The 23,692-nt window shown below is 38.4% G+C and overlaps 1 protein-coding gene across 1 annotated transcript in view; it reads right to left on the bottom strand.

The window, feature by feature from the left end:
- Nucleotides 1-23,692, bottom strand: part of ESCO1 (establishment of sister chromatid cohesion N-acetyltransferase 1) — a 54,549-nt gene that overhangs the window by 21,272 nt on the left and 9,585 nt on the right. The window contains exons 4-7 of the mRNA XM_008053231.1: nucleotides 19,933-20,047; nucleotides 18,114-18,174; nucleotides 16,843-16,957; nucleotides 13,433-13,564 (exon numbers count right to left, since the gene is read on the bottom strand). Coding sequence (XP_008051422.1) covers nucleotides 13,433-13,564; nucleotides 16,843-16,957; nucleotides 18,114-18,174; nucleotides 19,933-20,047 — 423 coding nt within the window. The remainder of the gene's footprint in view (nucleotides 1-13,432; nucleotides 13,565-16,842; nucleotides 16,958-18,113; nucleotides 18,175-19,932; nucleotides 20,048-23,692) is intronic.

Genomic DNA, 23,692 nt, shown 5'->3' on the forward strand with positions numbered 1-23,692 from the left:
AGGATCGCCGGAGCCCAGCAGGTCGAGGCTGTGGTGGCCAGGAGCAGCCACTGCACTCCAGTCTGGGCGACAGAGTGAGACTCCAACTCAAAAAAAAAAAAAAAAAGTCACAAATATAACAGATTGATTCTGTACCCAGATTCTGTACCCCATTTCAATAGAGGATGGTTATTAGTGTGATTCATATGAGAAAAACAAAACTAAACTCTAATTGGGGGATCCATACTAAAAAAAAAAAAAAAAAAAAAAAAACAGCTTTCTGATGTCTATGACATGTAGTGTACTTTTTTTTTGACTTGGAGTCTGTTGCCCAGGCTAGAGTGCAGACCTCGACCTTCTGGTCTCAGGTAATCCTTCCAGGTTCTATCCAGGTTGCTGTGAAGTTCATGATTTTGTCCTTTTTTATGGCTGCGTAATATTCCATCATGTATAAGTTCCACATTTTTTATCCTCTAATTTATTTTTAAATAAACTATATTTTCTCATCTAATTTCTATGCAATTCTTTGCGTTTTTCTTTGGTTTGGTTTTTTTTTTTGAGTCAAAGTCTCACTCTGTCACCTGGGCTAGAGGGCAGTGGCACGCTCATGGCTACCATAGCCTCCACCTGCTGGGCTCAGGCAATCCTTCTGCCTCAGTCTTCCCAGTTGCTGGAACTATAGGCACACGCCATCATGCCCAGCTCTTTGCATCTTTCATGCAGCATTAGATCACAACCTCAGAAACTCACACCTCCAGCAGGCCTAATCTAACATTCTGGAGGTCCTGCTGGGAGAGTGTAACCCTAACATATTTTGGAAGCCCCAGAAGATGACTCTAACATTTTGGGAGGTCCCACCAAAATATGGCTCTCTTGCTCCTTCTCATTCTCCTCTTTCACTGAGAATTGCCACTCTCTCTCTCTCCTCTCCAAAAACCCTTAAATATATCCATTTCGTGGCCCTTTGAGGTCACGCTTCCCTCTGAGTGTCAGTCCCCTTTCCAATCTGTGAAAGGCAAACACTAAACTTCTTTCTACTTTCCTTAATAAACTCCTTCTTTCACTCAAAAAATTAAATAAATAAATAAACTAACTATGTCATGACCATATAGAAGACATTGTTCTTTGCCTACCCCACAGCCATTCTCTCTCCTTTTTTTTTTTTCCATTTTGTTTGGGGTAGTAATATATGCATTCCTAACAATGATTTATGAATAGTCTAAGCCAGTGTTTCTAAACAGGGTTGCTACTGACATTTTGAGCTGGACATTCTACCTTGTTTGGAAGTGTCATATACATTGCAGAAAGTTTGGTGCCCCGTGCCCCTGCCCACTAAATGGCAATGATACTCCCTACATAGTTCCAGATGTCCTCTAACAGAAGTTATATAACAATCATCCCATTCCCTCACCTTGAGAATTGCTGGCATAAATCAGTTATCATTATCCTTTTTGTTTTTGCCAGTCTTTTGCTTTCCTAACATCCCTTACAGCTGAGCGTGGCTACCTAGTCCAATTCTAGTGGATGAGACAAATGGAATGTTGCAATGGAAAAATGATGGCCTTCACTGATAAAAAGGAAAAAGCCATTTGAGTATCTACCCAACATTCCTGCTTTGAATCTGAATACAGTATCTGGACCTCAGAAATCTACTTAAAGGACAATGATGTTAAAACCGAGAAGCAAGCCGGGCTCGGTGGCTCAGCCTGTAATCCTACGCCTTGGGAGGCTTAGGTGAGTGGATTGCCTGAACCCACGGGTTCGAGACCTGCCTGGGCAACTTGGTGAGACCTCATCTCTACAATAAATCAAAAATTAGTCGGGTGTGGTAGCGCGTGCCTGTAGTTACAGCTAATTGAAAGGCTGAGGCGGAAGGATCACCAGAGCCCAGCAGGTCGAGGCTGCGGTGGCCAGGAGTGACCACTGCACTCCAGTCTGGGTAACAGAGTGAGACTCCAACTCAAAAAAAAAAAAAAAAACCGAGAAGCAGAAAAGTCAACACACTAAGGCAAGAGAGTACTGAATAAGAAACGGCCAGCATTCATAATGACATTGTTGAAATGCTGGATGGAACAACCCTGAGACGACACACCTCTAGACTTCTAATTAAGAAAATAAACATGTTATGATTTAAGTCACTGGTTAGTAGGGTTTTCTGATGAGTCTCCGCTTGAATCAAATAAATACTTGACTACTATTAGGTATTAACTAACCCAATTCTCCCAAGTGTCTCAATTAAGTGAACTTCTACTGTAATTACAGCATCTAAATCTATTGCCATGTGAATATTCCTCATAAGAAATACTTGAGTCAGACCTAATAAAAAAATCAAACAAGAAGAATCATGAGATTCTTTCTCTTCTGTCATATTCAAATACTAAGAAATTCTAAAAATCTCTTTATTAGGATTCATGAATTGAACACTTTTCAACTGGTAGAAACAATTTCTCAGCATATAAGAAATGCTTTATTTGATGTAAATCTCATCTCAAAGGACATTTGGGACTTAGTACATCTATTGAGCTCATTGGTATTGCTCATGACTTTAAAAGACTAACGGTTCAAACTCCACTCCACCTCTACAACCAAAATTAAATGCAGCCTCCAAATCTATTACTGAAAAATGTTCTCACAATGTACATCTTTGTACAGCTTCCATTCCTAGTAGGATAAAGAAGGTCATGAGGAACACCCGATAAACTAAAAAGCATTTTTTAAAAAGGCACTTTATTCTAGAAATAAAATACCTAAATAAACTGATTCTAAGGGACAAACTAGCCCTTTCTAGGTAAGCAGAAATCAGTGGCTATTTTTACCCTAAGACATCAGCAAGTCTATAAGCATGGGTGAAGAAGCAAGCCTGCAATAGGCAGAGACAAAGAGAAGAATCTTTTGCTAGGACAAGGAGAAACAAACCAGAATTAAGCGGACTGGCAGGGCAGTCTGAAATCTGGAGGAGCTCCAAACACACAGATCATTTTCTTCCAATTATCTCCCCAGGGACATCTGCTCAGTTGGGTTAGAAGGTACAGAGAAATCTTGATCCTATGAGGCTTAGATCCCCAATCTCTGCTGTTGTGGGGTGCCTAACTAATACCAAGAAAACGAAAGTTTCAACTCAACTCTGACCTGACCCAGCTCAATTTCGAATTTGATCTAAGCAATCAGCCCCTCACCATAGTTACCTGACAGAAGAAAGGGAAAGCTCTTGTGAGCAAGGGAAAGGACATTATCTACTTTAGTCTCTACTACTCCTTCACACACAATGTCCAACATACAATCAAAATTTACGCCGGGCTTGGTGGCTCAGCCTGTGATCCTGCACCTTTGGGAGGCTGAGGTGAGTGGATTGCCTGAGCCCGCAGGTTCGAGACCCACCTGGGCAGGCGAGACCTCATCTCTACAATAAAATCAAAAAATTAGCCGGGCGTGGTAGCGTGCCTGTAATTTCGGCTACTCGGAAGGTTGAGGTGGAAGGATCGCTGGAGCCCAGCAGGTCGAGGCTGCGGTGGCCGGCAACGGCTACTGAACTCCAGCCTGGGCGACAGAGTGAGACTCCAGCTCAAAAAAAAAAAATTTACAAACCCAAAGGCCAGGTGGTGGCTCATGCCTGCAATCCCAATACTTTGGGAGGCTGTGACATCACTTAAGCCCAGGAGTTCAAGATCAGACTGGGCAACATAGTGAGACCTTGTCTCTACAAAAAAATCATAATATTAGCTGGGAGTGGTGGCACATGCCTATAGTCCCAGCTGCTTGGGACGCTGAGGCAGAAGGACTGCCTGAGCCCAGGAGGTCAAGGATGCAGTAAGCAATGATCACACACTGCACTCCAGCCTGGCCAACAGAGTGAGACCCCCAACTCAAAACAAACAAAAAATTTACAAAACCACACAGAAGACTTGATATTGCCAAGAGATCAGTTCTTCCTGACTTAATCTATAGATTCAATACAACCCCAATAAAGATCCCAGTAAGTTATTTTGTGGATACTGACAAACTAAGTCTAAAGTGTATATGAAGAAGGAAAAGATCCAGAATAACACAATATTGAAGGAGAAGAAGAAAGTTGGAAGACTGACACAACAGAACTTTATGAATTATTATAAAGTTACAGTACTCAAGGCAGTGTGTATGAATGAAACAAATAGATCAATAAAACAGAGAGCCTAGAAATACATTCACGTAAACACAGTCAACAGACCTCTGATACAGGAGCAAAGGCAATACAATGGAGCAAAGATAATCTTTCAACAGATGGTACTGAACTGGACATCTACATGCAAAAATAATCAATCTAGACACAGACCTTACACTCTTCACAAAAAATAACTCAACATGGACCTGAGTGTAAAATGCAGAACTGTTAAGATAACATAAGAGAAAATCTAGATGACCTTGGGTATGTCACTATCCATGAAAAAAAATTGATAGGCCGGGCTCAGTGGCTCAGCCTGTAATCCCAGCCCTTTGGGAAGCCGAGGCAAGTGGATTGCCTGTGCAACTTGGCAAGACCTCGTCTCTACAATCAATCAAAAATTAGCTGGGCGTGGTAGCACACACCTGTAGTTCTAGCTACCTGGAAGGCTGAGATGGAAGGCCTGCCAGAGCCCAGCAGGTTGACAACTGGGGTGGCCGTGAATGTGCCACTGCACTCCAGCCTGGGCGACAGAGTGACACTCCAACTCAAAAAAAAAAAAAAAAAATTGATAAATTAGATTTCACCAAAATTTAAAATGTTTTCTCCTTAAGACACACTGCCAAGAGAATGAAAAAACAAGCCACAGACTGAGAGAAAGCATTTTAAAAAGACACATCTAATAAAGGAGTGCTATCTAGAATATACAAAGAACACTTAAAATTCGATAAGAAAATGAACTGGTCAAAAATAGTCGAAGGACCTAAACAAAAACCTCGCCAAAGATATACAAACGGCAAACAAGCACATGAAAAGATGTTCTACCTCAAGTCATTAGGGAAGTACAAATTAAAACAACAATAATACACCAGTACACACCTAACAGAATGGCCAAAATCTGCTACACTGATAACACTAAATGTTGATGAGGATGTGAAGCAAGACAAACTTTCAGTCACTGCTGGTGGGAATGTAAGATACATCAACTTTGGGAGACAGTCTGGCAGTTTCTTATAAAACTAAACATATTCTTACCACGTGATTCAGCAATCAAGCTACTTTGATATTTACTCAAAGGAGTTGAAAACTTATGTCCACACAAAAACTGGTACACAGATGATGCTGATAGCAGTTTTCTTCAAATTACCAAGCTTTAAAACAACTAAGACATCCTTCAATAGGCAAACAGACAAACTGTGCTACATCCAGACAATGGAGTATCATGCAGAGATAAAAATAAATGAACTATGAAAGACATAGGAAAAGTTGAAATGCATGTTGCTAAGTAAAAGAAGCCAATTTGAAAAGACTATATACTATATGATTCCAACTATATGACATTTTGGAAAAGGTAAAACCATGGAGTCAGTAAAAAGATCGGTGGTTGCCAAGGCGAAAGGAGTTGGGATAAACAGGCAGAGCACAGAGAATTTTTAGCACAGCGAAGCTACTAGGTATGATACTATCAAGGTAAATACATGTCATTACACACTTGTCAAAACCCACAGAATGTACAACACCAAGAGTAAAACCTAAAATAAAATATGGACTCTGGGTAATAATAATGATATGTCAATGGAGGTTCATCAATTCTAACAAATGTTCCACTTTGGAAAGGAATGTTGACAGTGGGATGCCTGAGTGGAATCAGGAAAGTATATGAGAACTCTCTGTACGTTCTCCTCAGTTTTGCTGTGCATCTAAAACAGTTCTAAAAAATAAAATCTATTTGAAAATACAAAAACAAAACTTAATGAGATCATGCACAGAAATGAGAAATCCAAGATCAAGAGGATAAGTCAACAGAGAAGGGCCCAGAGATAACCCAGATGTATAAATTAGAAGAAAAGAACTTTGAACTTCTATAAGTATGTTAAAGATCTTAAAGGAAAAGATGGACCACGTGAACAGAAGAATTTCAGGAGAGACAATTTCTAAAAGATGTACATCCTGTGATAGAAGGATTATTTTCATATATAAAGAAAAATAGGAATTCTTAAATACAAACTGAAGAAAAACTACTGATAAGCTATTTATAATAACTTCTTATATCTTCACAAGAAAAAAAGAGTTGAGGGGAGGGGAGGTGGGATTAACAGAAGTCAATATCTGTCTGGGGATGGGGGGCATACCTCATCAACAAGGGTACCTACACAATGCATATTTGTATACTTAACGCTTAACTGTATATCCCACAATTTTAAAATAAAAAATATGTATTAAAAAAAAGAAAAAAAAAGTTAAATAACTTTCACTATTTTTCTAAACGAAGAATGAATCACTCTAGCACCTAAATTCAGTCACATATATGATTCTACGTGCAAACCTAGATAATAAACCTCTGTCATGATGAATTCAAATTTAGATCACTGTACACATTTTTTTTTTTGAGTTGGAGTCTCACTCTGTCACCCAGGCTGGAATGCAGCAGCACGCTGATGGCCACTGCAGCCTCGACCTACTAGGCTCAGGCGATCCTTCTGCTTCAGCCTTCCAAGTAGCTGGAACTACAGGCACGCGCCACAGTGTCTGGCTAATTTTTTTGATTTACTGTAGATATGAGGTCTCACCAAGTTACCCAGGCTGGTCTCGAACCCGTGGCTCCAGGCAATCCTTTCACCTTAGTCTCCCAAAGTGCTGGGATTATAGGCGTGAGCCACCGCACACAGCCCACTGTACACATTTTGGACTGCATTACTATACTTTTATTTTGCCTTATTTGTATCAAATATACATAACTTGTTCCCTGCCCCCCAAGAAGATATTTATACCATCAATTCCCAATGGTTTAAAATCAACAAATACTAGAGTTGCCAAAGCCCAGAGAAACCTGTTTTAATCTCATTTTTACAGGAGATAACTAAGACTCACCTCTCTGGTTCTGGGGGCAAAACAAAGCTTGTTCTTTAATTCAATGTATTTGTTGAGTCCCTACTGCTTACTGGCAGGCTCTCTTTAGCATGATAAACAGACTACCAAGGACTTTGCTCTGACAAAGCTGTACTTCAGGAGATGACACACAACAAGCTTTCAGAGCATGGTAAATTATTTAAAAAAAATAAAATTAATACAGATGAGGGTGGAAGAACTATTTTGTATTAACTGGCGAGAGGGGCATCTCTGAGAGAATGACATATGCTGTAAGATCTGTGAAAGTTGTCAGAATCAAAATGGAGTCATTGGTGTTAAAAACAAATCAAAATATAACATCCTGACAAACAGAGCCAGGAAAGGCCAAGAAGGGAGGGTTGTCATGTACAAATGCCTGACAACAAGAACTATCACAAAAGACTACAAAAACCACAACTTTGCACAACCATCACAACTTAAACAAAAAACACTCCTGCAACTGCCTATCCAGCCTCACACTGGAGCCCCCCTTGTTATTGATCCTTGTAGGCAGGGATAATTATCTCATATTGTGTCTTCCTTTATCTCTTTGATTATGCACATAGCTTACTGTGACACGTGTATTCCCTTGACAATGCCTTCTTCCTAAATAAATACCATTTTCTTTCACAGAGTCTCTCTATTATTTATTCAGGTTGACAGATCTAAAAGAAAAGAGCCAGTGTGTGGAGATCTGAGAGAAAAATACTCCAGAAAAAGGCAAAGTACAAATACACTAAGAATAGATGCCGGGCTCGGTGGCTCAGCCTGTAATCCCGCGCCTTGGGAGGATGAGGTGAGTGGATTGCCTGAGCCCGTGGGTTCAAGATCCGCCTAGGTAACTTGGTGAGGCCTCATCTCTACAATAAATCAAAAATTAGCTGGGCATGGTAGCGCGCGCCTGTAGTTCCAGCTACTTGGAAGGCTGAGGCAGAAGGATCACAGGAGCCCAGCAGGTCAAGGCTGCGGTGGCCGGGAGTGGCCACTGCACTCCAGTCTGGGCGACAGAGTGAGACTACAACTCAAAAAAAAAAAAAAAAAAAAGGAATAGATGTGCTTGGAGTGTTTTAGGAATAACAGAAAAAAGACCTACATGAGTGAGGTAGAACAAGTAAGGAAAAAAGTGTTAGATGAGATTAGAGAAGTTGGGAATATGTAAGGCCTTGATGACACAGTAAATAGCCTGGATGTTATTGTGTGTGTGATGAGAACTCACTGGAGAATTTCAAACAGAGGAATGACACAACCTGATTTAAGTTTTAAAAAGACCACTGTGGATACTGTGGAAAATGGAACTGTAGACAAACAAAAATGGAAGCTGGAGCTGGATGCAGTGACATGTGCCTATAATCCTAGCTACTCGGGAGACTAAGGCAGGAAAATCGCTCGAAGACAGTAGTTCAAGACCAGCTTGGGAAACAGAACTAGACCCTGTCTCCTTCAAAAAAAAAAGTTACTGGCTCATAGTTTAGAATCAAAAATTTAGTCAAAGCAGCCATAAAAAAGAACAACATCCTGTCCTTTGCAGCAACACTTATTCTAAGTGAATTAACATAGAAACAGAAAACCAATATCCCATGTTCTCACTTATAAGTGGGAGCTAAACACTGGGTATACATGGACATAAAGATGGGAACAAAAGACACTGGGGACTTCTAAAGTGGGGAGGGAGGGAATATAGAGAGCAAGGGTTGAAAGGCTACTAGGTATCATGCTTACTATTTGGGTGATGGAGTCAACAGAAGCCCAAACCTCATCATCACACAACATACTCTAAACAAATCTGCACGTGTATCCCTGAATCTAAAATGTAAAAAATAAGCCGGGCTCGGTGGCTCAGCCTGCAATCCCGTGCCTTTGGGAGGCTGAGGTGAGTGAATTGCCTGAGCTCGCGGGTTCGAGACCCACCTGGGCAACTTGGCGAGACCTCATCTCTACAATAAATCAAAAAATTAGCCGGGCGTGGTAGCGCACACCTGTAGTTCCAGCTACTTGGAAGACTGAGGTGGAAGAATCGCCGGAGCCCAGCAGGTCGAGGCTGCGGTGGCTGGGAGCAGCCACTGCACTCCAGTCTGGGCGACTGAGTGAGACACCAACTCGAAAAATAAAATAAAATGTAAAAAATAAAAAATTAAGTCATGTATACTCTCTCTCCTCAGCTTTCTGTAGCAGCACTGTCCAAGAGAACTCTCTGTGATGATACAAATGCTCTATATGTACTGTCTAATATGATAGCCTCTAGCAATGTGTAGCTACTGAGCACTGGCCAGTACAATTGAGGGACAACATTTTTAATTACATGTGGCTTGGTGGTTACCATACAGGATAGCACAGCTCTGTAGCCAATCAGAAATCTGTCAACTCTTTCTTCAAAGTTTCTCTTGCCAATTTTCCCCCCATTTCCACCAAAGGCACTATACATACTTCACACGTGTACTACTCTATACGCCTCTAAAGTATTGCTTCTCTCCCTATACTTCACCAAAATATTATTTTAATGTTATTTAAATTTATATAATTCACAATGCTCAAAATTTTTCAAAACCTAAAAGAACAGAAAAAGAATAAAGACTGTAGCATTCAAAATCAAAAAAGTACCACAATCTGACTTGATTGTGTTGTATTTTTCTAGTCTCATTACACATAAAAATCCTGATTCAGTCAAAATGATCTACTCATTATTCCCCACAAAGATGTTAAGCTTTCTCTTGCTTTAGTTGTACTGTAATCAGTCAAAGATGACTTTCCGTGCCCATTTTGAAAACTCAAATCTTAGGCTAAGAACAATGGCTCACGCCTATAATCCCAGCACTTTGGGAGGCCAATGCAAAAGAACTGTCTGAGCCCAGGAGTTTGAGACCAGCCTAGGCAACATAGTGAAGACCTCTTCTCTACAATAAATCAAAAAGTTAGCCAGGCATGGTGGCAGTGCCTGTAGTTCCAGCTATTTGGGAAGCTGAGGTGGAAGGATGTCCTGAGCCCAGGAGTTCAAGGCTGTGGTAAGTCATGATTATGCCACTGCATTCCAGCTTGGGCAACAGAGTGAGATGCCAACTCAAAAAAAAAAAAAAAAAAAATCAGCTGAGCATGGTGTCTCAAGCCTGTAATCCTAGCACTTTGGGAGGCCCAGGCGAGAGGATTGCCTGAGCTCAGCAGGTTTAGGCTACAGTGGCTGTGAGCATGCCAGTGCACTCCAGCCTGGGCGACAGAGTGAGACTCTGACTCAAAAATAAATAAATAAATAAAATAAAATCTTTTTTTTTTTTGAGTTAGGATCTCACTTTTTGTCGCCCAGACTGCAGCCTCGACCTGCTGGGCTCCGGCGATCCTTCCGAGTACCCAGAATTACAGGCACATGCTACCATGCCCAGCTGACTTTCTGTAGAGATGAGGTCTCGCCAAGTTGCCCAGGCGGGTCTCAAACCCATGGGCTCAGGCAATCCACTCACCTCAGTCTCCCAAAGCATGAGATAACAGGCTGAGCCACTGAGCCTGGCTAAAATAAATCTTAACACTTCCCCATCTATGAAAACAAACCCTTCTTCTAACCACTGATCTACCGAAGTATAATCACTTCTATATTATAAAGCTAATTTATTATTTATTTAAATAATTAAAAATTTAATAGATGTATTGTTTTAATGGTTACTAATTTTATTGTTAACTTTTCAACTCTTTCAGACTTTGTTCCTAAACTTGAAGGCCAGGGCAAATCACATAGTCCTGAGAGAAGAATCTTCCACACAGTATTCAGATATAATTCAAAGAAGTTAAGGAAGGATGATACAGAAAAAAAGGATTAAGTTAGGAGTTTTTTTGCAAAGAACCCAAACATTATTCCTTTCTGCATTAATGAGAGCTCAAAATATAGCTGAGTTCCCAACAGGCTCCTAGCCTGGCTGCGTGACTCAATGCACCAAGGGAGAATTCCTCCTGCTTTCTCTTCATACCTTTAGGGAACAGTACCTTGATCCCAAAAGGAAACTAAAGCAGTCTCCTAGATCTAAGCCAGAGTCCAGGCTCCCCTAAAACATTAAGAGGCTCCTTTCTAAATAGTTTCTAATAAGTCAGATAAAAGTTATTCCCCAAATGGTGTCAACAAGGGAGATAGGGTAAAATGAAAGAGAATAAGTATCTATCTACTTTTCCCGTACCCCAAACCAAAGAGGACATAAAAGATAGGGGGAAAGAACTGCAAGTATTCTAGCCAACAAAAACAGACCCCATGGGCATCAATTTCTACTATAACTATATAATTTAAATATAATTTTAACCTTTTGAAAATAGAACTTTAGTCATTTCTAACTGTCAAAAGAGTATTCACCTGCCTATAAAAAAATTTTATCATAAGGAAAAGGTACTTATTTTTTTAATGTTAGATTAAAATTTCAAAGTAAAACTCACTGTTTCTCATTTATTCTATTTTTAAATAGTTCAGGAACCTTATCTCCAGTTCCTGAACATTGTACATTTAACATGGATTAAAGTCAAAGCACCAAATGACTTCTTTCCTATGTGCTTCTCACCAAGAATCAAACATAGCAAAACTGGCATTAAATAAAATCAGGTGTTTTGTCAAACACTTACAAGTGCTTAATGTCTATGTAAGGCACAAAATGAGAAGCCCAATAAATATTTTAATAGCATAACCCAAAATCTAGACCTGTGATCACAGAAGAGCATCTTTAAGATAGGTGTATTTTTACTGTCTCCATATACTACAACAGAACACCACCGTAAAGTATCTTAGCCTTTATTTACACCTACATGTGAAAATAGCAAAAAATAAGAATACTGCCTTGATGTCAGCAAAGGTTGGCCAACTGCTAAACTCGATTCCTTCTCTTGAATTTATTTCAAAAATAAAATAACCCATGGCTCTGTCCCATCAAGGAAGGTTGGAGGAAGGGCTAGCTGGGGCAGGAGTTAATCTTCTCTAGGTTGCTACATTGCTTTGCAGCTTTGCAAGAGACTCAGAATTTGTTTAGAAGATGATGGCTCCACCTTATTCCATATATCAACTTCCCTTGGTACCTGGGAAGAACAGAGCACATACTTCCTGATTAATTTATTTATTGTTCCTCTTAGAAATTAGAAATTTTCCTTAAGGTGAAAAATAAACCTTTCAAGTCTTATGTTTTTATAATTTTAGAAAACGAAAAGATGACCAGAATTAAATAATGTAAACTGAGCGGGAATTACTTGAACTAATTTCTAATAGGTTCACATACGTAAAATAAATTTATTTTTGTCCCAGAAGTATTCTGTGATTCAGCTGCCTGATAGAACGATCTTTCTTTTCACAATAGGTTATTAATATAGTCAAATTGAAAAGGTACAAATTTCAAGTCATAAAACAATATCTAACTATGTCTACACACCTTATATTTTATTTAGTGAAGGAGGAGGAGGAAGCATGTGTGGAAGTCAGATGTAATAAGGTATATAAAGAATGACCACGATAAAGAATCAAAGTAGGAAAACCTCACCCTATCTTGGGTAGAAGTAACTGGATGAATGAAACAATGAACACAAACTCTTCAACCAACGTAAGTACAGGCATACGAATTTAACTGAGGCCAATAAAGACCTTTAAATGACCCAATATCTGGTGCCTATATAAAGGCCCACATGAAATGATTTGGTGATCTCAGTTCAGATATCCTGGAGGTCTTATTAAAGTGAGTGTACAGTACTGAAGGTAACATGCATAGAATAAAAACAGATTCCATTTCAGATATGGGTAAACAGCAATTACATTAAATTACTATTTTCACAAGATATCTGAAATGGTTCAAAATTGCTAAAAATTTTGCCCTTTCCAGAAACAAATATTATATCCATTGTGCCTAAAATGCACTTATATTAAAAACATTATATACTAAGACATATTTACTTTGTGGGATTTTTTTTTTTTTTAAACATGTAATTCTGAGGTCTTAACCTCCTAGAATTTTTCTTTTTTAATCTTATAAAGAAAAACTCATGATAACAAAGGGAAAATAAAGGAAATCCCCTGCTACTTCGTATGATATATGTCACTATCAATCCCCAATTATAAAGTTGTGCCAAGCTATATAAATATTAAGGAAGTTTATCTACAGTAAATAACTATTAAAATAAAAGGAAAAAATTTTCTTAAATGTACTTAAGTTGAATAGTTACTTCTTAGAAGTACAATGATTACTTTAGAAAAATATAATTTAAATTAAAAATCCCACAACATAAACCAGTCAGAATAAGTAAGTCGGTTTTTAAGTTTGGCTTTGTTTTAGATAAGCCAATATATTTACTACATGTGCTTTGTATATATTATTATTTCTTAAAAACAAATTTTTCAATGATTCAAATTTGACAACTCATGTCATTAATAGGCTGACCTAATTATCTAATTTATGCATTTCAGAATTCACAAATTCCACTTACCACATATTTTACAGCACTTATAAACTGGTTGTGGAAAAGCAGATGCTGTGTTTCATCTTCTGCATTTGAAGCTGTGTAAAGCATTCCACAAACATTACAGGAAACTGCTCCAAATCTTTTTTGTCCTGCATCCTATTTATAAAACACAAACAAAAGTTTTTTTCCTCCCTAAAGAATTATTCCAGAACATCAGCCTCCAAGGCTACAATGTAAACCTAAGATGAGAACTGTTTAATGACTAACACTCAATGTTGATTACAAAAATTAATATGTTAATCTTGAAATCTGTTTATAGTCAAGATGAGAACTGTTTAATGACTAACACTCAATGTTGATTACAAAAATTAATATGTTAATCTTGAAATCTGCGTGTAATTTTATTAAGAAATATTTCCATTTTAGTAACCTGATCACCTGATCCACAGCATATAACATCTTTAAAAACTGAGAAATATCTTTAACATTACTTAGTATTAAAGCCCCAAATAGGAAATACTCTAAGAATGAAAACGGATATATATTTCATAATTGCAACAATGATAATTCTAGAGCCCAAGGAAAACAGTTTTACAGACTCAAGTTTTTTAATGTCCTAAATATCTGTAGTATAGCTTGCAGATTTTTTAAAAAATATTTTTATGTCACCAGAAATTCTTAATGAAAGGTAAAATTAATTTTTTATGATTCTTAATAAGCATAAAAAGCTAGGCATGGTAGCTCACACCTGTAATCCCAGCACATTGGGAAGCTAAAGTGGGAGGACTCCTTAGGTCAAGAGTTTGAGTCCAGCCTGGCCAGCATGGTGGCTCACACGTATTTCCCAGCACTTTGGGAGGCGGAGGCGAGAGGACTATCTGAGCCTGGACAACTTGGCAAGACCATGTCTATACAATAAATCAAAAAATTAGGTGGGCATGGTGGCATGCTCCTATAGTTCCAGCTACTTGGAAGGCGGAGGCGGAAGGATCACCTGAGCCTGCAGATCAAGGCTGCAGTGGCCAAGAGCATGCCACTACACTCTAGCCTGGGCGATAGAGTGAGACTCTGACTCAAAAAAAAAAAAAAAAGACCAGCCTGGGCAACAAACCAAGACCCTATCTCTACAAAAAATAGAAAAATTAGCCAGGTGTGATGCCACACACCTGTAGGCACAGCTACTTGGGAGACAGAGGAAGGAAGATTGCTTGAGTCTAGGAGTTTGAGACTGGGTGAACAGTGATCGTGCACTGCACTCTAGCCTGGGCAACAGAGTAAAACCTTGTTTCCAAATAAGTAAATAAGCACAAAAAATTGACTATAAACACGTATACTCCAGCAATTCATATCTGTGCCATAAAATAATAGGGGTTTTTTTTGTTTTGTATTTCTGAGCTAGAGTCTCACTCTGTCGCCCAGGCTAGAGTGCAGTGGCACACTCATGGCTACTGCAGCCTCAATCTATGGGCTCAGTCAATCATTTCACCTCAGCTGGAACTACAGTAGCAGGCAAGAACACCCAGCTAATTTTTTATTTATTGTAGAATGAGGTGTTGCCAAGTTGTCCAGGCTGGTCTCAAACCCCTGGGCTCAGGCAGTCCTCTAGCTTCTGCCTCCCAAAGTGCTAGGTTTACAGCACTTGCAGAGACCTTGACTCTACCAAAAAAAAAATTTTTTTAACAGTTGGGCATGGTAGCACATATCTATGGTCCCAGCTACTCGGGAAGGTGATGCTGGAGGATCACTTGAGTCCAGGAGTTCGAGGTCGCAGTAAGCTGCAATCGAGCTACTACACTCCAACCTTGGTGACAAAGACTCGGAATCAAAAATAAACTGAAAACGCATAGTCCCTTTATTCTTTCTACTATAACTGTGCAATCTGAACTAAGCTAATTACTGAAAAAAATAGAATTAAAGATAATAATATCTCTAGTGCCTTAGAACTACTGTCAAACAGCAAAGAGAAATATGGTAAATAAAAGATTGTATATAAAACTTAAAGAGAAGCTGGGCACAGTGGCTCATGCCTGTAATTTGGGAGGCGGAGATGAGAGGATTATCTGAGCTCAGCAGTTCAAGACCAGCCTGGGCAACTTCACAAGAGTTCATCTCCACAGTAAATCCAAAATTTAGTCCAGCGTGGTAGCACATGCCTGTGGTTCCAGCTACTTGGAAGGCTGAGGCAGAAGGACAACCTGACCTGAACCCAGAGGGCCGCGGCTACAGTGGCCATGAGCATGTCACTGCACTCCAATGGCATGAGACTCCTACTCAAAAATGAAAAAATAAAAAAAACTTAAAGAGAAATTCACTCTAAGGATTCAAACTCTTGACAAAATATTGCCCAAAATTTATTTCAAGCATTTTTTAAAAACTTGTAACTGTAGTAAAGTATACATAAAACCTACCATCTTGACCATTTTTACGTGTATAATTCAATAGTGTTAAAAACATTCACATTATTGTGCAACCAATCTCCAGAATTCTTTCCATTTTGCAAAACTGAAACTCTACACCCATTAAACAATTCTCCATTCTCCCTTTCCCCCCAGTCTTTGGCAACCAACATTCTACTCTCTGTCTCTGAATTTGACTAGTCTTGGTAACTCATATAAGTAGAATAAATATAAGTTAAATAATTTTTGACTTTTTGTGACTGGCTTATTTGACTTAGCATAGTGTACTCAAGGTTCATCCATGTTGTAGAGTGTGCCAAAATTTCCTCCCTTTTTAAGGCTGAATAATATTCCATCGTATGTACACCCATGTTGTTTATTCATTCATTGCCGATGGACACTTGGCTTGCTTCTACCTTTTGGCTACTGCAAGTAATGAACATAGTACCAATATCTCTTTGAGAGGTAGTTTTCATAGTAATAAGAAATAGCAACTGCTTCAGTTTCTTCAAGAAAAATGGCAAATAACAGTAGTACCTGTATCATACTTTTCTTATAAGGCTTAACTCAGTTAACATGAGTAGAGTACATGTAGGAAGGTATTAAAAAATAATCAGCAAGTATCATCATTATTAACATCATTATCAACTCTTGACTAGCATTATCCAGTAGAATGTGATCTACAAATACAATTTAAAATTTTCTAGTAGCCATGTTAAAGAATGCAAGAAGAGACTGGATGTGGTGAGCAGGTATTAAAATTTTTAGAGTCTGACTTCCCTGCTTTCTCTCTCTTGCTTGCTCCTTTACCATGTGGTGTGATCTCTTTGCACAAGAGCTCATTTCCTTTGTTTTCAGCCATACGCAGCCTGAAGCTCACACCAGATGCAGAAGCAGAATTCAACCTGCAGAACCGTGCACTAAATAAGCCTCTTTTCTATGCAAGCTACCCAGTCTCAGGTACTCTGTTACAGCAACACAAAACCAATAAGATGCTTATAACATCACTTCACCAAAAACGTCAAGTTGTGCACTTACTATAATCAACTGTTTTTCATCAGCTTTCTCTGCTTCTTTTAGTTTCAAGTCCTTTGGAATTGTTATCTCCAAATGAGAATTACATTTAAGCCAAGAATGATTTGGTGTTGTCTCCCTTTAAACAACAAACAAAACTATTAAATGCTATAGATCCATATAACTTCAAATCACTAGAGGGAAAAAATAACTTATATTCTATACAACATTGGTTAGTTTCGGCTTCAGGGGGAACCTTTTAAAAATCAAGGAGGGGCCGGGCTCGGTGGCTCAGCCCATAATCTTAGCAGGTTGGGAAGCCAAGGTGAGTAGATTGCCTGAGCCCGTGGGTTCAAGACCAGTCCAGGCAACCTGGCAAGACCTCGTCTCTACAACAAACAAAAAATTAGCCGGGCATGGTAGCACATGCCTGTAGTTCCAGCTACTTGGAAGGCTGAGGCGGAAGGATCGCTAGAGCCCAGCAGGTCAATGCTGGATTGGCCATGAGCATGCCACTGCACTCCAGCATAGGCAACAAAGTGAGACTCCAACTCAAACAAACAAAAAAACCAAGGAGGGAAGGAAACTACTAATTTTCAGTAAGTAAAGAATGGCAGCACTTACTATAGTACAGTCTGAATACATCTTAAATTTTAGTTTTAGCCATCTGAGTCACTCCACTTTGTCCTAAATACTGTTTTTTGGTAATCCAAAAAGGAAAAATAAGTCAGTTTTAAATAAATCTGACATTAAAAAGAAAACAAAAAGTTTTTAATCTACTCAAAACACTCTTCCATGTTGATAATACCCAATATTTCTAGAAGTACAGGAAAAAGAACATTTTCAAACACCACTGCTGGAAGTATAAACAGGCCTATCCACTTCAGAGGAAAATTTGGCAATGCAGGATAAGCTATGAGATATATGGTCACACAAATGGGCAAAGACATATGTGTTTATTGCTGAATTCCTTTGGGGTTTTTTGGATAAAAATAAACTAGAACTATCCAAAATGTTCATATAGTGAAAAAGAGTTAAACATGAAACAGTTGCTCAATGAAATCTAATGCAGAATTTAAAAGGAAGGTAGAAAAGATGTCCACAGTACATTAAGTAAAAAAAACAAAAGTTACTAAACAGTATATACAGGCATAGAAAAAATTGTAATGAAAAGAGAATCTGTGAGTAAACTGAGGGTTACCACCATAACATCATAACTTTTTGGATGAAAAACCCCCCGACTCAAAACCTTTAGTATAAAAGCCTTAAGTTCTAAAATTTAACTAATACCTTACCTGTTATCACTGCTCTTAGACATTTGGTTATTGAGTATACTATGCTGTTTGGGAGCTGAACCTGTAATTTAATCAAGAAGATGGGTTATGCATTACATTTCATACTAGCACTCCACCTAATGGACAAAATCATTATACATAAAGAAAAAACCTTTACTTCACGAAATGATTTATTTTTAATAAAGACCATTTGATAAAATTAGAACCCCTTTCCTAGATACTACTCCAGAGAACAGGCAGAAAGGTCATCTGATACTCAGACTACAGAGCTACAAAGAGATCTAATAACAGATTAAGTTTACCTCTAATTTCATCAACAGTTACTTGCACTAAATAATAAAGTTGCTTCTTTTTTTCTTTTTGAGTTGAGTCTCACTCTGTCGCCCAGACCGGAGTGCAGTGGCACGCTCCTGACTATGGCAGCCTTGACCTGTTAGGCTCCAGTGATCCTTCCACCTCAGCCTTCCGAGTAGCCAGAACTACAGGTGTGCGCTACCACACCTGGCTAATTTTTTATTTATTGTAGAGACGAGGTCTCACCAAGTTGCCCAGGTGGGTCTCGAACCCGCGGGCTCAGGCAATCCACTCGCCTCAACCTCCCAAAGTGCTGGGATTACAGGCTGAGCCACCGAGCCCGGCCATGAAGTTGTTTCAATGCCTGCAAAATTATACAATCCCTAAGTAGAAATAAATGAAAACATTTCCTTGTTTAAAAATATGATTGTCTCTGGAATTTTAATCACAATAATAAATGCAATAACCACTCCACTATATTTTCTAATAGATAAATGCATTTATTATATTTATGTTATACTCACCCTACCCCTATTAAGAGAAAAAGTTAAATGATAGGTAATGGTAGTGATTATCTGACCTCAATATTTTCCTTCAAGTATACCTATCTTTAAGCAGAAAGAAACAATCAAGTAGAGATTTGTATATCCTATGGTGCCTTGCTTGATATAGCTGAGCAAATTCCCATTCAACAGCTCAAATAATATACTGTAAACAAAATGTTCACAAAGTTATAAAAATAAAACTTTTGTATGATATAAGTTGACAATCTGCAGCATTTATTTAATCTTTAATTCCGAGACAGAATGACTGAGATGGAAAACTAAGTAGATAAAGGTTAAAGTCAAGAATCTGAAATGCTAAAGCTCAAACAGTAAGGCAGTTGAGAAATAAGCTGCGACTACTAACTTAAGCAATTCTTTAAGGAACACTTTTCCAGACAGTAAGTCACAAACAAAATAAAAGATTTAAAAGCAAAATAATTTTTGGTACAGAGCCAAAGGGTAGTACTTTGGTACTTTAAACAAACCAATCAACAGAAGCAATTTTGAAAAAAGTGGATAGGCCAGACTTAGTGGCTCAGCCTGTAATCCCAGCACTTTGGAAGGCCGAGGCGAGTGGATTGCCTGAACCCGTGGGTTCGAGATCAGTCCTGGCAACTTGGTGAGACCTCGTCTCTACAATAAGTCAAAAAATTAGCTGGGTATGGCAGCATGTGCCTGTAGTTCCAGCTACTTGGAAGGCTGAGGCAGAAGAATCGCTGGAGCCCAGCAGGTCGACGCTGGGGTGGCCATGAGTGAGTGAGACTAATGGTATTAAGTGAGTGGCCTGGGCGATGGAGTGAGACTCCAACTCAAAAAAAAAAAAGAGAAAGAATGGATAATCATGATAATCACATATCTGAAAAATATCAATGGTTAAGAATTTAACAGGCCTATTTGGCATATGATAGCGTTTTCTACAATCCTGTTAAAAATGTCACCGAACACTGTGAAATCCAAATAAGATGATGTCAAAGTATTACCTGGAAATTTACTCTCTCCTGTACCAATTTTTGCTTGACTGAGAAGAGATGAAACAGTAGTAGCATTTTCCATTGGACTATTTTCCAGCTTGGTTTCCAAACATAAGCTGAAATTCTGAACATATATAATTCAAAATTTTTATACCAACTTTTGCTTTTATCCAAATACACTTTCAGTAAATTTTAGCATACTAAGAAAATTTAAGATACTTTATACATGGAATAATTCACACAGATATGCCTTAAAAAAATCTTCCCATGATGTTACTACAAGCTACTCTCTCGGCATCAGGGCCCACTATTCCCCTGAATGCTACATTAAAAATATGCTGGGCATGGTGGCTGACACCTATAATCCCAGCACTTTAGGAGGCTGAGGAGAGAGGATTACCTGCACCCAGGAGTTCAAGACCAGCCTGGGCAACTTGGTGAGACCGTATCTCTACAATAAATCAAAAAATTACCCAGGTATGACAGTGAGTGCCTGTAGTTCCAGCTACTTGGAAGGCTGAGGTGTAAAGATCACCTGAGCCCAGTAGGTTGAGGATGCAGTGGCCACTGCACTCTGGCCTGGGCAACAGAAGAAGACTCATAAGAGTCAAATAAATAAATAAATAAATAAATAAATACAAGCCTGATGTGTTGGTGCACACGTTATGTCAAAAAAACAAAAAAAAACCTCTCCCACAGATATATTCCATAGTTTCCTGGCTTTCTATACCTTTTCTCTAAGTTTTATCTATCTAGACTGTACTGTCCAATACAGTCGGCACTGCCACATCTAACTAGTGAACACTTAAAATGCGGTATGATTTGAAATATGTTGTAAGCATAAATCACATACCAGATTTCGAAAATTTTAAGTACACACACAAAATAAAATGTCATTAATAATTTGTAAAGTTGATTACTTACTGAAATGGTAGTATTTTTATATAATAGGTTAAATAAAATATACTAAAATTAATTTTATGTGTTTATTTTTACTCCATTAATGTGGCTACCAGATCATTTAAAGTTATACATGGGGCTCACATTATATTTCCACCAGATAGTGCTAATCTAAAATAACTTTCCCCTGTATTCATTACTCAAATACTAACCTCTCCCATGAAGTCTTCCCCAATTCTCTCTAATTATCCTTCATCTATTTCGTCTATATCTCTCATGTCCTTATCACTTTCTATTTTGAATCAGTTATTTTGTCTTACTTACCTGTAACTTTTAGAAGCAAGAACCACATATTTACTTTTTTATCCCCAAGATCCCCTAATTCAGAACCTTCACAAAGCAGATAATTAATAACAAAAGAAAATACTCCAAATTCCATCAACAGTAGCTATCTCAGAGAAACAGAAAGGAGAAGGGAAACCATTGTGTGAGTGTCTGTATTATGACTGTTACAATGAACATGTAAAGTTTTGAACATTATATTTTTGAAAAAGTATACATTTTTATCATTAAAAAACAAAGCAGAAAAATTAAAAATAAGAACGACATGTTACTAAATACCTACTCTCTACTAGCAGGAAGTTAACACGTTATTGGCATAAAAAACAAATCATAATTGAGCTTTAATATCCATAAGGTATGAATAATTTAAACTCAGTCCTAGGAATTCAGAGAAGTACTATTGGATGCTTAGCTTTATCAATCATCATCTTTTCTCAGTACTGTCGAGACTGACACCATATAATTAAAAGAGCAAAATTACAAGTGGCCATAGAAAACGTTTTCAATGAAGGATTGTAGTTTTTTTGTTTGGGGTTTTTATTTTTGTTTTTTTGCATTCTCCTGCGTGCCAAGTTTAAATCTGGCTGAGCTATGAAATCAGTCAATCTCAGTTTAAATCCTGGCTTCATTACTTGTTACTTAAATCTCTAAGTCTCACTTTCCTCACCTGTGACAAATAGATAATAACAGAACTTACAGTTAATTTAGATGATTATATGATGCTCTCCTTCATCTAACAAAGAGGCAATGTTCATTAAACAAAAGCTATTTCAGGCCGGGAACGGTGGCTCAAGCCTGTAATCCCAGCACTTTGGGAGGCTGAGGCGAGAGGATTGCCTGAGCTCAGGGCTTCGAGACAAGCCTAGGCAACTTGGTGAGACCTCATCTCTACAATGAATCAAAAAATTAGCCAGACGTGGTAGAGCACACCTGTAGTTCCAGTACTTGGAAAGCTAAGGCGGAAGGATTGCCTAAGCCTAGCAGGTCAAGGCTGCAGTGGCCGTGAGCATGCCACTGCACTCCAGTTTGGGTACAGAGTAAGACTCCAACTCCAAAGGAAAACCCAAAAAAAGCTATTTCGATGATCAAATTAAGCCACTCTCACTTCTTAGTGTTTATGGAATGAAAGAAAATCTCAAAGTGTCTAATGCAATGTAAATTCGTGAAAGGCAAGAGACATATCATCCATCTTCTGTAGTTAGCATGGCACCTTGGATGCATCAGGAACTCAAGTATCCTGAACTGATATGGTTACCACATTTTCAGATCACCCTGTGATAATGATCACACTGTTGAGACTGGTGAAAAAAAATCAGAAGCAACCTAAAAGTCTTTTGATAGAGGAAAAGATAAACTTGTGGTATACTCCTTTACAGTTACTAAACTATTCATGTATCAAGAAGTATCAAATATAATGTTGACTGCACAAATCCAAGTTGCAAAAAACATATATAGTTAGCATTTATGCAAAAATTTGAAACACAAATAATGCTAAGATTTCTTTATGAATTTATATACACATACAAATAAAATGATGAAAAAAGAACAGAAAAGATCCACATCAACCTTAAGAACCTATTTAACTCTGGGGAGAAGGGAGATGGAATGAAGAAGGAGGTATGATCTTCAACTGTATTTGCAAGGTTCTTTAATTATTTTAAAGGATCTGAAGCAAAGCAATAAGATGTGAATTTCTGTCAAATCTGAGTGGTAGATAAGAGTAATATTAATCTTTGCTATATTCTAAATGTTTGAAATAGTTAAGCATTTCAAAACACAAATAAAATTTTAAGACTCCAACAAGGTTCCACAAGACTGTTTCTAAAACATTCCTCCAGAAAGGCTGCAAAATCCAAAGCACTTTTCAGTAAAACCAATGTTACAAAAGGTCAAAATAATGTGGTCTAAGTAAACATCTCTTTCTCGTACAGTTTAATCAAAAAAAGAGATTTATTTTCATTATTCTCCATAAACTGTCTTTTTAGTTCTGACAGGCATTTATGCAATAAAAAGTAAGAAGAGATTCTCCAGCTACACCAGGAGACACAACTCCGAATCTAAAGCCACCTATCTCTACAAGAGGCCACAATTTATTATTCATACTACCACTGACTACTTATTTCTCATTACTACCAACTGATTATTTGATAAAATCTCTATGAATAATCTTTTAGTTGACGCTTTCATTGCTATTTGTATAGAAAACAAAATGGTGGTGTCTGTTCCCTTTAAATTCACTTTTGAGCCGGACTCAATAGCTCAGCCTGTAATCCCACGCCTTTGGGAGACTGAGGTGCGTGGATTGCCTGAGCCCGCGGGTTCGAGACCCACCTGGGCAGCAAGACCTCATCTCTACAATAAATCAAAAAATCAGCCAGGCGTGGTAGCGTGCGCCTGTAATTCCAGCTACTCGGAGGCTAACGCAGAATGATCGCCGGAGCACAGCAGGTCGAGGCTGCGGTGCCAGGAGCGGCCACTGCACTCCAGTCTGGGCGACAGAGTGAGATTCCAACTCAAAAAAAAAAAA

The sequence above is a fragment of the Carlito syrichta genome, unplaced genomic scaffold (genome assembly GCF_000164805.1).
Source record: "Carlito syrichta isolate Samal-C Ts95f unplaced genomic scaffold, Tarsius_syrichta-2.0.1 Scaffold287975, whole genome shotgun sequence".
Classification (NCBI taxonomy): Eukaryota; Metazoa; Chordata; class Mammalia; order Primates; family Tarsiidae; genus Carlito; species Carlito syrichta.